Raw genomic sequence first — 15,377 nt, 5'->3', positions numbered from 1 at the left:
CCATTTTGCTGAAAATTTTTTTTTTTTTAAAAAAAAAACTTCTACCACTTAATAGGAAAAGAAATGACCTCTTTTCTCTTGTTGTAATAGAGTACCTTTTGATTTGAATTTGAAAAGCTTTAATGAACTTTTCTACCTTTTATGCCCATATTTCCTAATTTTAGTTACTGCAATTATTTATTCATTCTTTCATTCAAAAGTATTTATTGAATGGCAGCTTTGTGCCAGGCACTGTTCCAGACTCTAGGGTTCAAGTTACCAACCAAAATAATAGCTGGGTGAAATTTGAAAGCTTTAAAGAAAATAATATAAAATGAAATAAATATTAATGTGTGTTTCAGTTAAAGCCATCCATAACAATAATAATGGTGAACTGTGTTTCAGGCATGACTACGTATAGCAGGTGCTATTATTTTTCTGACTTTACAGATGAGGAAAACTGAGACACAGAGAGGTTAAGTGACTTCCTCAAAGTCATACAGCGACGTGGCTGAAGGCCAGGACTTGAACCCAGGCACACCCGGGTTCAGGAGCCTGCACCACCCTCTGCATTGTTCTGCCTCCCCAGAGCAATGATAGTTTAAGACTTAGGCCCTACAGGCACAGTCCAGCAGTTCCTTTGGTTCATCACCTATGATCAAGAGATTATTTTGAGGGCAAAAGGGGATAGTAATACATAGATAAGCTTTCAGACATGTTAACTCTTCTTTCTCTATCTTCTGTTTACTACTTCCTTCCTTCTTCTTTTCCCTCTACCCCTCCCCCTTTCTTATTATTAGGTATGAAAAGATCAAACACCTATGTAAGAAACAAGGAAACTTTAAAAAAATCAATTCAGCTTTTTAAAAGAATAACTTTTCCAAAGTAACTATTAGATTGCGAAGTACTTTGTGTTTTCTGAGTGAGAATCAGGTTGCCCTTTTTGATTTTTTTCCTCAGTGTTTTGAGGAACCCAGATTTGCATTCCTACTTTGATTATAGGTTACCTTCTTTGAGAGCCAAAATCAAGCTGGAAAAAGTTTTCATAAAGTTTGCTTTATAAATGCTAACGAATCCTCACGATATATCTATTAGAGCCAATTCTGGTCCAGTAGCAACATGGCTTTGTGCTTTTGAAGTTTTCCATATTATGTTTAAACTTCATAGGTGATAACAAATCCTCACAATATATCTGTTAGAGACAGTTCTGGTCCAGCAGCAACGTGGCTTTGTGCTTTTGAAGTTTTCCGTATTGTATTTAAACTTCAGTGATATTGGAGATGATGTGTAAGTTGAGGCAAGTTGAAGCTTGTGTAACCTTCCATAGAGAAGCTAGAAATGTAAGGACAGCTGCCCAATTGTTAGATTACAGACTAGCCAGCAACGAAGTGGAATTTCATTTAAATAGGGATTGTAGAGAAGTTCAGATAACTGGGTGGACTTGAAATTGATATGTACTCCTTGTTCTTCCTGCTGTAATGGCTACCTCAAAAGTGGGAACACCTCGACTTTGTATTAATTTAACTGATTTCATTCTCTGTTCAGTGGGTGTATTTTTAATCTTATTTTGAAATGTAAAACATACAGAAATTCAACTCAGCAATTTATCGCAAAATAAACACCTTATTGTAATCATTTCCTTGCTTTTTCCTATACATTCCCACTTAAACGTATTTAGTGGATGTATCCTTCATGGTACTCAAATATTTAAATTCTTTCTCTGCCTTAACTGCTAATTGAAACGCAACACCAGCAAGGATGATGTTGTCATGATCCTGTAAAGACCTTAAAATTCTTTACAAGAGATGCTGCACTGTTTCTTAGAATTCTCAAAGTGTTCATTTTTAACATTCTTTAAGTCATATTATAAACATCATTGGCACCTTCTAGGTGTTTAATAACTTAAAGGCCCCAAATTATCATTTCTATCTTGGTTTTCTTGGAAGTGTATTGGTAGTCCTTTCCTATGATAATACTGTAAAAACAAAATATTTTTTAAAATTGTCTGTATTTCCAACATTATTGTCTTCTCCTGACTGTTAACGCTGTTTGTCAGTTTCCCCCATTCTCCTGATATCCCCTTGCACTGATGCTTCACCAACCGTCCTTCTCCTACCTAATCCAGGGAAGATCCCTTGATGAGTCATTCATAAGCTCTCCACTGCCTTCTTGTGTTAATTCTCCATCCCCTGATAATTCCATGTGACTTCGTGACTTTTACAATTCAGTTTTTCAACTTTTATGACCTCAGGACTTGTTTCTTATGTAGGATAATCCTGAATTAATTTTGTGCACTGGATGTGGAATTGATAGTCAACTTGATGCATCTACAATTCACTTTTATGATCATTCTTTTCACTCTGCCTTTGCCGTAGTCGCTTTTAACTAGTTTGTAGGCTGTTTAAAGGGGCACAGTGTCCACAAATTGGCCATTGGAGGAAATGATCTTTTACAGATCTTAGGGAGATCTTAGGGAGAGTCAGTGACTAGAATTAACTGTGCATTTCTGAGATTTATACTTGCTTTATCCACCCATTTTCTCATTTTGTTGATACTGTTGAATTCAATGTGTGAGTCCTTCGGACAAATAATTTATCACGTGTTCAGCCATTAAGCACCTTCTTTTGCCAGAATTTGGTAATTTCTGCCAAAATGTTCTAGCAAAGTCTTTTGGTTAGGACGAATAGAAAACTATGTGACTTCGCTCACCTAAAAAGAGAATGTGTTGCATAGAATGAAAGTTCTTTTGGAATCCAAGGAGAGGAAAGGAAGCAAGCCCAGGCCCCACCCAGATTAGTCCTGCTCATTGAAAAGCTGTTAGAAATCAAGGTAGCTTCTAGAACCCCCCAAAACCAAGAAACCCATTCCTCTACCACCTGAGCCCTCTTCCCTGAATGCTCATCTCTCCTTCATTCCCTCTACCTCTCTCTGTGCTTATATGCAATTCTTTCTTTGAGAATTGGTTTCCTCCGCATTCTTGAAGCTTGTACCTAGTCCCCCCAAATGTCTTCCTCAACATCGAACACTACATGACTTTCTGGTTCAAGTACCTACCACTAACTGACCAGCGGCTTAGTGTTCTAATTACAAAATCCCAGGATAGGAATCTTAATTATCTCAAATCAATTTTTTTTTTAATTTGGTCTAAACAATTTGTAAATTACCAGGAGGTTAGCTCTGGTGGGTGGAACTCTACTGGTCCAGTTATTATCTTGGTGATGGTGGAAGGTGGCTTTGACTTACAGAGACAGCTTTTTTCAGAAGGGTCCAAGGAAGGGCAGTAGCTTTTGGAGTTCTGGTATTGTAAACTAAGAAAGGTGATTTTTATTAATCTCTGTCTTTAAAATATGGATGCAACACACTGCAATAAATCAAGCAGGAAAAGAATTAGCAAATTCCTCCCAGAATATAGTCTTATATCCAAGGTATCTACCATTGTGATAGGAAGAGAGAATGCTGAGCTACAATGGATCTTTTCCTGTATTGTGTACAACATTAAGTACGAAGATGTCCAAATATTTTACTGATTATTTGACTGTACGAGCTGTCAGCTTCTTTTGATTCATATCAAGATCATACTCCATACTAATGCAGAACTAGATTTGAGGAGCTACATTGAAACACATTGTCATTTGTAACAACAGAATCTTGGAGAAAACTAAATCATAAACACACACAGTATTTAAATATAATTGAGAATTGAAACCTTGGACTGTCCAGCTTACCCCAAAATGCTGTGTCAGTGATCAAAATGCTTATAAGCATGTTAACAGTATCAGCAGGGTGCATACAGTGACTTAGTGAGCCCAAGAATTGAGGTACTTTCATCTTGTGAGGTGTTCTCTATGGGAGATGGCTGGAGGTAGATAACCTTGAACCCGAATGGTCAGTGAACTGCTTTGCCCTTGAATAAAAAGCTGGTCCTTGTAAAACAGGGGATCAAATGTTATTTGAATGGCCTATAAGAACATTTAGTTTGAGATGAAGTACAGGTGTCTCTTACTAGAAAACTGGATACGACTACCACTAAGAAGTGACATGTAATTTTAAAGTCACTTGAAGTTGTCAAATAGTGACTTTGAAACCTTCCTGTTCTGATAACAGTTATGTGGGAGAAAAACGACTGCAGGAGCCCTTCAGTGGTCTCGCTTGTGTGTGTGTGTGTGTGTGTGTGTGTTTGTGTGTGTGTGTGTGTGTGTGTGTTTGTGTGTGTGCGCTTCATTTTTTGAGGGGAGGTGGTGAACATTGGATTAGGAGTCTTAAAGACCCAAGTTCCATTCACGATCGTGCTGTGACCTGTAAATTATTAACTTTTGAGCCTTGATGCTCACTCTAGATTCATTACAGATACTGGTGAAAGCACTCGACAATTTTCAAAGTGCTATAAGAATGCAAAGTTGATTATTAGCTCTATTAACTGCTAGAATTAAATTGGCTCATGAATAAAAGTAAATTATGTTGAAATAATTTTGATCCCCTCCACCTCAAAAAGCAGGTAATTCTTCATGGTGCCAGAAGAGCAAGCTCCTAGAAAACTAAGTTTTGTTTGCATTTTATAATGTCTAATCACCACTTTACTAACTCCATTTCTATCTCTTTTTAATGCTGCCTCTTAGTATACGCTCCATTCAACACTCAATTAGCATGCCTGCTATGAGGTAAAGTATATTTTTACAAAATGTAGTTGGTCTGATGTTCTCTTATTTTTTTTTATCTAGATGTTTAACTTGAACTGTTCTGAAGTAGGAGCTAGAATTCTACTCTAAACAAGCTGTGAAAACTGTCACCACTTTTCAGTTGCTCTTCCTAACAATGTTAGGTTGGTGTAAGAAATCCATTAAATGTTTGCGATTAGAAAAAGGAACGATTATTTCTTCTGTTTTGTAAACCTGTTAAATTGTTTCATATGTGGAATCTGTTTAATTAAAAAAAAGTGAACAGTGCTCATCTAATCAACCTTCTGTTTTCATGGATGTAGGTGTCCCACCTCCTCCATCTGCATTAGCTTTAGTTACAATCCCCTTTTCTTTCTTTTTTTAATTAATCAATGTTTTAAATTTTATTTTTGACCGCGTTGGGTCCTTCGTTGGTGTGCGCAGGCTTTCTCTAGTTGCGGTGAGCGGGGGCCACTCTTCATTGTGGTGCACGGGCTTCTCATTACGGTGGCATCCCTTGTTGCGGAGCACGGGCTCTAGGCACGCGAGCTTCAGTAGTTGTGTCGCGTGGGCTCAGTAGTTGTGGCTCATGGGCTCTAGAGCGCAGGCTCAGTAGTTGCGATGCATGGGCTTAGTTGCTCCGCGGCATGTGGGATCTTCCCAGACCAGGGCTCGAACCTGGGTCCCCTGCATTGGCAGGCGGATTCTTAACCACTGAGCCACCAGGGAAGCCCCCCTTTTCTTTCATCCTCCCCATTTCTACTTCCCTCATCCCACTGTGACATTTGGAGCCAACTGTGATCTGATTCTAGTGTCCTCTTTCATCAGTAAGTACTTGCAAGTGGCACATTCTACGACCTCTCCTGACCTCTCTATAGAGGCAGAGGATTTTTAACTATACATGCTTGGCTTAAACTTTAGTGTGCCTCAGAGCTACCTGGAGGGCTTATTAAAAGCCTCTGCCTAGTGGGCCCACATTGAGTTTCTGATTCTGTAGGCCTGGGGTGGCTGAGAATTTGCTTTGCTAACAACTTCCGAGGAGCTACTGATGCAGTTGGTCTGGGGACCACACTTTGGGACCGATTGCCTGTCCCCACGATGGGAAGGAGGAAACCCCTTGTTCCCTTCTTCTCCTTTTTCATCATGGTAGTAGGAAGGATACTGGAGGTCAGGTGGATAGTATAAAAGCTTTGGAAACCCAGGTGGGAGCGGCACAGGTGCTGTGATCCTCCTTAATTCAAATGGATGAATGTGAAGTCACAGGAGAGGCTTCCTGTGGGCTTAGAGAGCTTCTGTCAGTTGGGGCAGCTTTGTGAAGTGGCCAAAGCCACATTTCTGTACTCCTCCCTTCCTTTTGGTCTCTCCTTTCCCTGTCTTTTATGCTGCTGCTGGGAACCAGCATCCCTGGTGTGGAACCTCCTATGGTTTGCTTGTCCTGCTTAGGTGATGTGGGTTCATGTAGAAATCTTGCCAGGCAACATGTGAATTTAAACATGAGTTCTAGTGTAGCACCTTAACCAGAATCAGACTGATCCAGCAGTGGCATTTTCTTATACCGTGACAAGTTGGTTGGGAAAGTGACAGACTCAACGTTGTACCTGACTTTGTTCCATCTCTTCACACATGTACTTGACTCTATGTATATGTCTAAGACTGGCTCTGTTCAAGGAATTGAAAACATCGTTGTAGAAATCTTAGAACAGAATCGATAATCTCACATAATAAAACGTTTGTACGTATGCCTGTACATCTATGGAACAGGTGTCACATATGGTATATGTGTTCTTTTGCTGATTGAGAATAATGGCGAAGAGGAATACAGTCAGCTTAATAATGTTTTCAAAATTGTTGGCTTTTTTGTTCAGTGTTTGTAATTTACTATTTGTTTTTCTTTTCTCTCCGTAGAAACTCCCCAACATTCAAATCGTTTGAGGAAAAGGTTGAAAACTTAAAGGCAAGTAGAGAAATGAACAGGGTCTTTTGTGTTATCTTGTTTGGTGGGTAAATTATTCAAATTAGTATTTCCTTCTAAAAATAGTTAAAGAACTTCAATAACTTTCTTTACATTATTTATGGATATTTAAGATGATGTATACTCTTTTAATCAATTTTTTTGAGTGTATATTGAGCATGGCCAGCATAAGTGCTGAAAAGAAATGTATAATTTTAAAGAACAGTAGTACTTTAGAAGTTTGTGCTGCTTTTTGCATTATTCAAATACTTTTGTAATTGGACAAAATTTAATATAAATCTTACTGTGGAAAATTAAAAACAATATAGAAAAGTACAAAAAATAAAACACAAAAAAGTGGTCCTACGACCCACAGAAAGTGATGTTGTAGGACTGTGCTGTTACACTTTAAAGAAGAATTAACCAAGAACCTGCTGTATAAAAAAAAAAATAAAATTAAATTTAAAAATTAAAAAAAGAAAAGAATTAACCATAAACATGTTTCTGTATCATTATTCTTCTTCAGTATTATGTTCAGTGGCTGCTTACATAGCCTTATAGTGGGTATTGTTTGTTCATTCCTTAATTATTGGACATTTTTATTATTATGATGATGCCGTGGTGATCATCATTGATAATTCATTGTTTTATTTTTTTTGTGGTACGTGGGCCTCTCACTGTTGTGGCCTCTCCCGCTGTGGAGCACAGGCTCCGGATGTGCAGGCTCAGCGGCCATGGCTTACGGGCCCAGCCGCTCCGCAGCATGTGGGATCTTCCCGGACCGGGGCACGAACCCGTGTCCCCTGCATTGGCAGGCGGACTCTCAAGCACTGCGCCACCAGGGAAGCCCCTATTTTTGATTGCTTTGATATTGGTGAAGGTGGACATTTTCCCATAATAATCAGCTTTATTAATTTGTAAATTGTATTATCTTCAAGATTATATTCAAAACTATAAAATCATCAAGGATCACAAGTGACCAAAAATGTTGTTTTGTTCCCATCCACTGCCCAGACTTTTCTACAGAGAAGTGCAAAGCCCATATGGTCATTTCTTCCTAAACAAATTCTGGTAGTTACTGTGGTTGTTTTCTAAGGGTTAAAACTAATATCTTAAAATGTTTTATATAAATCAGCTTTAAAATATTCATATTTTGTCTTTTAGAATTGTAATTGAGTCACTTTCTTTTAAATATATCTTTTTAAAATTACAGAATCAGGGTATGCTTACAGAAAGAAAACCAAACACTGTATCATGATCTGAATCCTTTTTTGTTGCGCATACAAACGCTACTACCCACCTTTTCTGTTTCTACATAAATGTATAAATGTTTTTCAAAAAGGAATCACACTGTACAAACATTCCTACAGCTTGTTCGTTCAACCCCCCTAGCACGCATGCTCTAATGAACCCACAAACGCAGACCCCTGTTCTTTTTGCTCACTGATGCTTCTCCAGGGCCTAGAGTAGTCCTTGGCGTATCACAGCTACTTAATACATGTTAAATGAGCAAAAAATACATCATAGTCATTCTTTTTTTTTTTTTTTTTTTGCGGTATGCGGGCCTCTCACTGTCGTGGCCTCTCCCGTTGTGGAGCACAGGCTCCGGACTTGCAGGCTCAGTGGCCATGGCTCACGGGCCCAGCCGCTCCGCGGCATGTGGGATCCTCTCGAACCGGGGCACGAACCCGTGTCCCCCGTATCGGCAGGCGGACTCTCAACCACTGCGCCACCAGGGAAGCCCCATAGTCATTCTTTTAGGACAGTACCAGAGGCCTGCTTTATCCTTATTAATGCCTAGTCAGGTGTTTGAAAACAAACTGTACGTTGCAAGAAGTCAAGGTTTTACTCTGATTTAGTTCTCAATGTTTTAGGAATATCATAGCCTCTCCTTGAAATCTACCCTGAGCATTAGCTTTTTTAAATGACTAGCTGGAAAACCAGGAAAGCCTCAGTTCTTCTGACACTGAAGAAGAGGAGAAACTTCGAGGTCATTTACTGTGTACTTTCCTCCTGAGTATATTCAGACTCTCTAAATTGTAGTGAAATCAGTTTTTTAAATATGACTGGGCACCATTCAAATAAAAATGTTTTTTTTAATAGTATAGTGTATTAGACAAATATCACCGAGAAAGCTGTAAAATATAATTGTGTGCTTGGGATGCAGATTTTCTAACTTACATTGATATTCAGTTAAACATCGGGTCTACATGTACTTACATTTAGATTTTGGATCAAGTCATTAACTGTGATTATTGAGCATTTGCCATGTGCCGGGAGATGAGTATTGGGCACTGGAAATACCATGGTGAGCAACAGAGACACAGACCCTTTCTGAAGATGTTTAGACAATTAAATGGCCAGTGAAAGTAAACACAGGGTAAGGTGCTATGACAGTGGAAGTCAAGGCTGCAGGAGGATAAGTAGCGGGAATTTCTGTCATGCTTGGCAGGAGGGAAGGTCAGAGCAGGCTTCTCAGAGGATGCAGTAATGTAAATGGAAACCAAACCTTTAGGTTGAGGGGAATGTTTGAAGCTTTGGGGCCCCTTTGAGGAACAGCAGGAACTTTGCTGTGCTGTGGGGTACTGAGCAGGAGATGTAGCTAGAGAGATGGGTGGGCCACGTTAAGGAAAGTGTGGGAAGCCACTGGAAGATTTTAAACAACCTGAGTCGCACATTCTTCTGTGCATTTTAGAAAGATCACTGTCTGCCCTGCAGAGCTAAGGGGAGAGAGACTGGAGAAGGAGACAAGGTGGGAGGGAGGCATTGTAATCCAGGCCAAAGATGTTGGTGTGGTGAGTTGAGCTAGTGCCAGTGGGACAGAGTTGAGAGATATTTAGACTTTACAGGTGACACAGAAAAATTTAGTGATCGATTGGATGTGGAACAAGACAGGGAAGGACCAAGGATAACTCCAGGAGTCTGACTGGGAGTTACTACTGACATTCATGGTCTTAGAATAGAGAAGGGACCAGTTGTGGGGAGGAGTTGTTTTAGACTTGTGAATTGCAAGAGGTCTTAACATTTTCTTGTAATTAAGGAATGTTTTAATAAATTTAATAAATATACAGTGGATACAAGTCATGCACATTTTTCATGCAATTCAAAGATTTTAGGTGGGAGGCCAACAAGAAATGAGAGAGAAAATTTCAACGAGATTCCAATTGTTAATGAATCTTTGGCCAGTCAAGACTGAGCTAAGAGCAAGGTCAGATGCAAGCCCACTGTGAGTTGCATCCTTGATCATTGACTGGTTTCTTAATGTTAGTCAGCTGTCCTGTTGGTCAGTCATGAGATGTAATGGGGGCAGGAGAGGGGGTGACGGTGGGTAGGAAGCATAGATTCATCAATGTCACTAAGGATGTGTAAGGGTTTTGAAAAGCATACAATAGTATACAAATGCGGGGCAGATAAATTCATTCAAACCAATATTTATTGACAGATTTTCAGGCCAGATAACTTGGAGTAGTGCTTCACAAACTATAATGTGTACAGGAAGCACCTGGAGATCTTGTTAAAGCCTGGATTTCAATTCTGCAGATGGAGATGGGGAGGCCAGTCTGAGGTTCCAAATGTCTAACAAGCTCCCCGGTGATGTTGAGTCTCTAGGTCCATGTACCACTCTTTAAGCAGCAAAAGGTTAGAAAGTTTATGCTGTAACTGGGAAACGTACATATATTTCTTTCCTTTGTTTTACTCAATAATATTTCACAAAGTGTTATCCAAATACAAAGAGAGTTCAGTAGATACTTTAGCATAATAGGCCTTACAAAATTCTTCAGACAACCTTCCCCGTGAAGAACAATAAGCAGATAGGGGAAAAAAGTGGAGGGGTAGAATTTACCAATTTGAATATTTCAGCACGGAAACTGCATAAGTTTTTCTGTGAGACCGCATGGAACATTACAACAGTACTAAATTCTGTACAAATAATCACTGAGCTCTTAGGCTCCTGATTTATTCTTCAAAGTAAAATTTGAGTTACTTTATGCAGAGTCAGCGAAGTTTATGTTTCCTAATGTCTCTTCCTTTTTGAACTTTTATTTTAAAAGTCTAAAGTAGGAGGAACCAAGCCTGCTGGTGGTGATTTTGGAGAAGTCTTGAATTCGACTGCAAACGCTAGTTCCACCACCACGGAGCCTCTTCCAGAACAGGCACAGGAGAGCCTGTGAGATTCCTACCTTTGTTCTGCTACTCACTGCCAGATGCTGCAAGCGAGATCCAAGCACATCTTGTCAACATTCATTGCCATGAATTTCCACCAGATGTGCTTTTGTTGAGCTTTACATATTCCTTTGACCAAATAGTTTGTGGGTTGAACAATGTAAAAATATCTTAACCTCTATTCCTGGGAAACACCCTTTTATGTGCATTTAAGGCCCTTTATTTAGAAAATATCATTATAAAAACATATATAGTACCTGGAGATCCTCACTAGAACGATCTAAGAAGCTGTGGGTTATCATAATTGCTTTCCTACTTTACAAAATTGCTCTGGATCTGGGATACCAGTTTGATCTTTGTCTTCTATACAATTTTCTTTTTTCCTCTTTGAATCTCTGTATATTTGATTCCTAGGTAAGATTGTTCTTTAAAATTTTCTGTATCCTGGTTATTAAAAGTTTTGGCAAATTGTTCTTTACCTCCAAGGGAAGAACTACCAGGTACAACAAATATTTTCAGATAAATATTGTTTTGGAATAAGTTATCTTACATCTTGGGTGTTTGAAGACACCAGACTAAATATTCAATTTATTATAGTTTTGTAAGTGACAGTATGTACAGACAGTAATTCAAAATCCTAGGCGACTTGAGAGTGGAGCCCTCACATCCTTGTTTATCACCATCTGTGACAGTAACCATTTCAGTGTCATGGTCATTATGCGTCATGGTTATTGTGCCACTTATAGCTACTTATTTTGCACCAGATTAAAATTTTAGTTTTGGAATAGACTGTAAGTTAATGTTCTGAATCAAGCATATTGTATTATCAATAGGTTGAAATATGAACACTGTCCTCAAACATTCAGTTCAAAAGCCTGAAAGATTTTTAGATCTAGGTAGCTGAAAAGTGCTAAAATCAATCACATTAGGGGAAACACTGTTGACTTCATTTAATTCATTTAGCAGCATTTACAGTAAGAAGCACACATGACTAATATAACTTGAAAAAATTTTATACTAAGGGGTTGGTGATAACTCCTGAGGATTTAATGCATTAATAAAAATCAACTCATCATTTTCTACTTACTTGTTTTCAGTGTGTTCGAAATTACAAAATGATACTGTAGATATTGCCCCCTGCTTTGAAAACTGAGTGTCAGGGCTGAATGAACCAAAGCCTCTGGAAGTATCTGCATGGAGGCCAAGGTACTCTATTAATTCTAATGACTACTTACTCATCACCATCTTTTCCTTATGCTGTGTATGGTTATGGCCTACAATGTTGTATTTGTTATTTATCAAGTTGTGATTGTTTTATTATTGTTTATGCCAAATGTTAATTGCCAAGCTTGGAATGACCTAAAGCATTTTTTAAAAGCATGACTAGATTTACTTTGGGATAAATTATCTTATCCAAATCTGAAAAGCTACAAGTGTTGATTGTTATAAAATATTGATAACATGCTGCCATTCTTGATTGCTGGAGCTTTTGTTAGCACTTCAGATGCAACTGAAACTATGCTCTATTACATGTGAAAAGCTTAATAAATTGTGTATATCAGTAGTATAGGTCTCAATATTTACTATGAGACCAGTGGTCTGGAAACAGCTTGTTGTGTTACATAATCAACCGGTATCTATGCTTTAAAAAAAAAAAGGCCGTTTTTTACCATCTGCTTTAAATCACTGCTTCATGGTATTAGACTACAATAAATTATTTACTTGAAAAGGCTTTAAGGCAAAGGTTGTTGAAGCATTGTCCTAGAGGAGTCGACATGTAGAAATTTGTCTTTTTATAGAAATATTGTGGTTACTCAACATAGCTGTTAAATTATTTTTTCAACCAATTAGTCTTTCAGTTGTTTTTATCACATCTTCTTTTCATCACGTTGTTTCTTGGATGTCCAGCCCTATTGTTGTCTTTTTAACAAAGCAAAATGGAGAAGATGGCAGTTTCTTCAGTTGAGTGAAATATCCTCAAGTCTCCTTACTTTATGAGAGAAATGATAGAACTAGGGTTGGAAGGTGGGATGGGTGTATGTGGGTATTGGTGATGGTTGTAAAAGAATAAATTGGAGAATCACTGTTCTAGACATCTACCTACACTTAATTTAGAAATGATTTAATCTATTGCAGAGTACTCTGCCTCTTAAAAGCAACAAAGCAGTAGAGGGACGATAAATTTAGAAAAATAAACATCGACTTAGAAATATGATTCTAAGTAGTCTTTGTGGAAGATTCAATATTATGAATTCACAGATATTTAAGCAATTTAGAACACAGTAATCACTAAGAACAGCAGAGAGGGGTCCCGGTCATTCTACTGTGTTTTGTGTTTGACACTGGAAAAACACAGCAACAAGAGTAAAATCTCAGGTATTTAAGGATTCAAGAAGTGTGACAGAAGAAAATAATTCCTGAAATTATCCCCTTCTTACAAAGGAACTCCTTAATTTATGGAGTTTGTGGGAAATAAAGCAAGAATTCTCATACCTATGAGGCCAAAGTAATCAATGGAAGAGAGGAGAAACCATTGGATTATCCTAGTAGTAACTGAAACTACTGAAATAGAGAAAAAAACATGTTGAATTTGGACTCACTACTTCTGGATCTGTTAAGGAAAAGATAATACTGTCTATTTTTTTTTGTATAGTATTTGAAAACAATAAAAATTCTATAATTTGGGCATGGGTTCTTTTGTATTACCTATCTGCTGAGGAAAGTGGGTAAATCCATTCATTATACAGCTTCTCTCCAGACCCTTCATATCCTGGGTATAGAAAGAACCAGGAGCAGCTGTATGGACTCAGTGTATCAAACAAAAACGCTACATGCTGACTACAAAAAGACATTTGTAAGTGACCATTTGCTGTATTTGTGCCAGAGACGCTGCATAAGGCCCTATATCAGGATTGCATGTGTTTCTTTATAGCTCTTAAGACCCAGATGAAAAATCAGATTTTTGCCCATAATGAGGAGACGTTTGGCCATTAATTAGTGACTGTCCCATTGTAATTGGATTAATTATAGAGACCATATTGGTTTACGGTTAATAATAAAGCATTATCACTTTTAAGTAAACCTACAATCCATAGATTTCAATTTCCACGTTCTGATTGTGAAATAAAAATGAACCAAAATCAAAATGAGCCAAAAGAACTCACTTTTAGTTTGTGAGCCCTGAGAGGGCAGGGCCTGCATGTGCCTATCACCTGCCAGGATTTTACTTAAATAAAACGCTACTTGGTGACTTTCACTTTAACACGCTTCATCTCAATGTGCTTTCAAGTTTTCCTCTTGGTTTCTAGAATTAATTCTTTTCTCATTTTCCAGTTTGACTATTCTCTGGTATTCTCTTCTTCCAACTCCTTAAATGTTATTGCCTATCTCTAGTCATCTTCTACACAATCTCCTTAATGACTGTATTCATCTCTATGGTTGAAATGACTGTCTTTACAGTAATACTCATATCTTTCCGGTGTATCACTAGCCCTATCTTTATTCCAGGTTTTCATGCATGTTTGAGAGGCATGAACTTCTAAATCACCTTCTGGTCACCTCCACCTAGCCACTAATAGCCACTATTTATTGAGCTTTTAGTAGGTGTTGGGCATTTCACACCCATTTCCTTTAATTCCTCACTCAAGGATGTGGTGCTGTCACCATTTGATAGATGAAACCACAGCCAGTAGACATGGAGCCAGAACTTGAATTACTTTTTTATTCACTTGTCATCTGCCATTACTAATATTTTTAAAAAGCATACTAACAATTTGAAAGCTATATGGGAAAAAAGAAGCTTGTGTTTTTAATAAATCAAGAAGGAAAGTGTGGTCCAAGGAATACAGCAGGATCAGAAGTGCCATGATGTTGAAATACTGCCATTAGGGTTGTTTTTACAATTGGCACTGATACAGGCAAGGACAGTGTGCAGATTCACTCAGTCCTTTACCCTCTCTCTCATTTGATGCTTCTGATGCTCTACCAAAGGCAGAGAACTAGGCATACTTGAAGTCAGTTGATGCAAACTTACTCTTATCCATTAAAAACATCAGGGTTTGTCTCCAAATGCATTATCACAGTACTGAAGGAATTTATCATCTGGGTGAGGTAGGACACGAAGATAATACATCTGCTGAATTTTAGAGCTGGGATATTAGTAATCCCATTTGTTCTGTAGATGCTGATTTAGTTAAGTTTACAAAACACTTCCTTAAATTTAAGACAGAGGCTAATAACTTGGTTTTACGTGAGGAAACCAAATCAGCAACATTAAATTGGCTTCCCTGCGATGAGGACGGGAGGTCGAACTGGAGCTAAGAACACTGGTCAACACTCTTTACAATTTACCACACTTTTCCCTGAAGGGAAACAGAAGTAGCAAGAGCCATAAAAAGTAATGCAAAAATATCTTCGGCAAGACTGCATTAATGGTCAGGGGAAAGACACGGCTTATGTACCAAAAGGGAGAACTCACCTGGAGTAGAATTTACCTTAAGCTCTCCACCGAATTTAAGGACTGCCGAACAGGTGGCTAGTAATAAGTTGTGTGTGATTCATACAGTCACGCACCATTCTAAGGTTAGTGCACTTCTAGGGTTCTGTCTGCTGTCTACGCAGTTGATGAG

At 38.3% G+C, this 15,377-nt stretch overlaps 1 protein-coding gene across 5 annotated transcripts in view; it reads left to right on the top strand.

The window, feature by feature from the left end:
* TPD52 (tumor protein D52) overlaps nt 1-14,011 on the top strand; it is a 121,305-nt gene extending 107,294 nt beyond the window's left edge. For 4 of the 5 annotated variants that reach the window (XM_060287002.1, XM_060287001.2, XM_060286999.1 and 1 more), the window contains 3 exons: nt 4,596-4,637; nt 6,540-6,588; nt 10,638-14,011. In XM_060287002.1, coding sequence (XP_060142985.1) covers nt 4,596-4,637; nt 6,540-6,588; nt 10,638-10,757 — 211 coding nt within the window. In that variant the 3' untranslated portion in view covers nt 10,758-14,011. The remainder of the gene's footprint in view (nt 1-4,595; nt 4,638-6,539; nt 6,589-10,637) is intronic. The other variant, XM_060287000.1, reaches the window with a different exon arrangement.
* The last annotated feature ends 1,366 nt before the right edge of the window (nt 14,012-15,377 follow it).

Source organism: Globicephala melas, chromosome 17, assembly GCF_963455315.2.
Source record: "Globicephala melas chromosome 17, mGloMel1.2, whole genome shotgun sequence".
In the NCBI taxonomy this organism is placed as follows: Eukaryota; Metazoa; Chordata; class Mammalia; order Artiodactyla; family Delphinidae; genus Globicephala; species Globicephala melas.
Note: the sequence above shows the minus strand (reverse complement) of the source record. Positions and strands in the feature narration are given on the sequence as shown.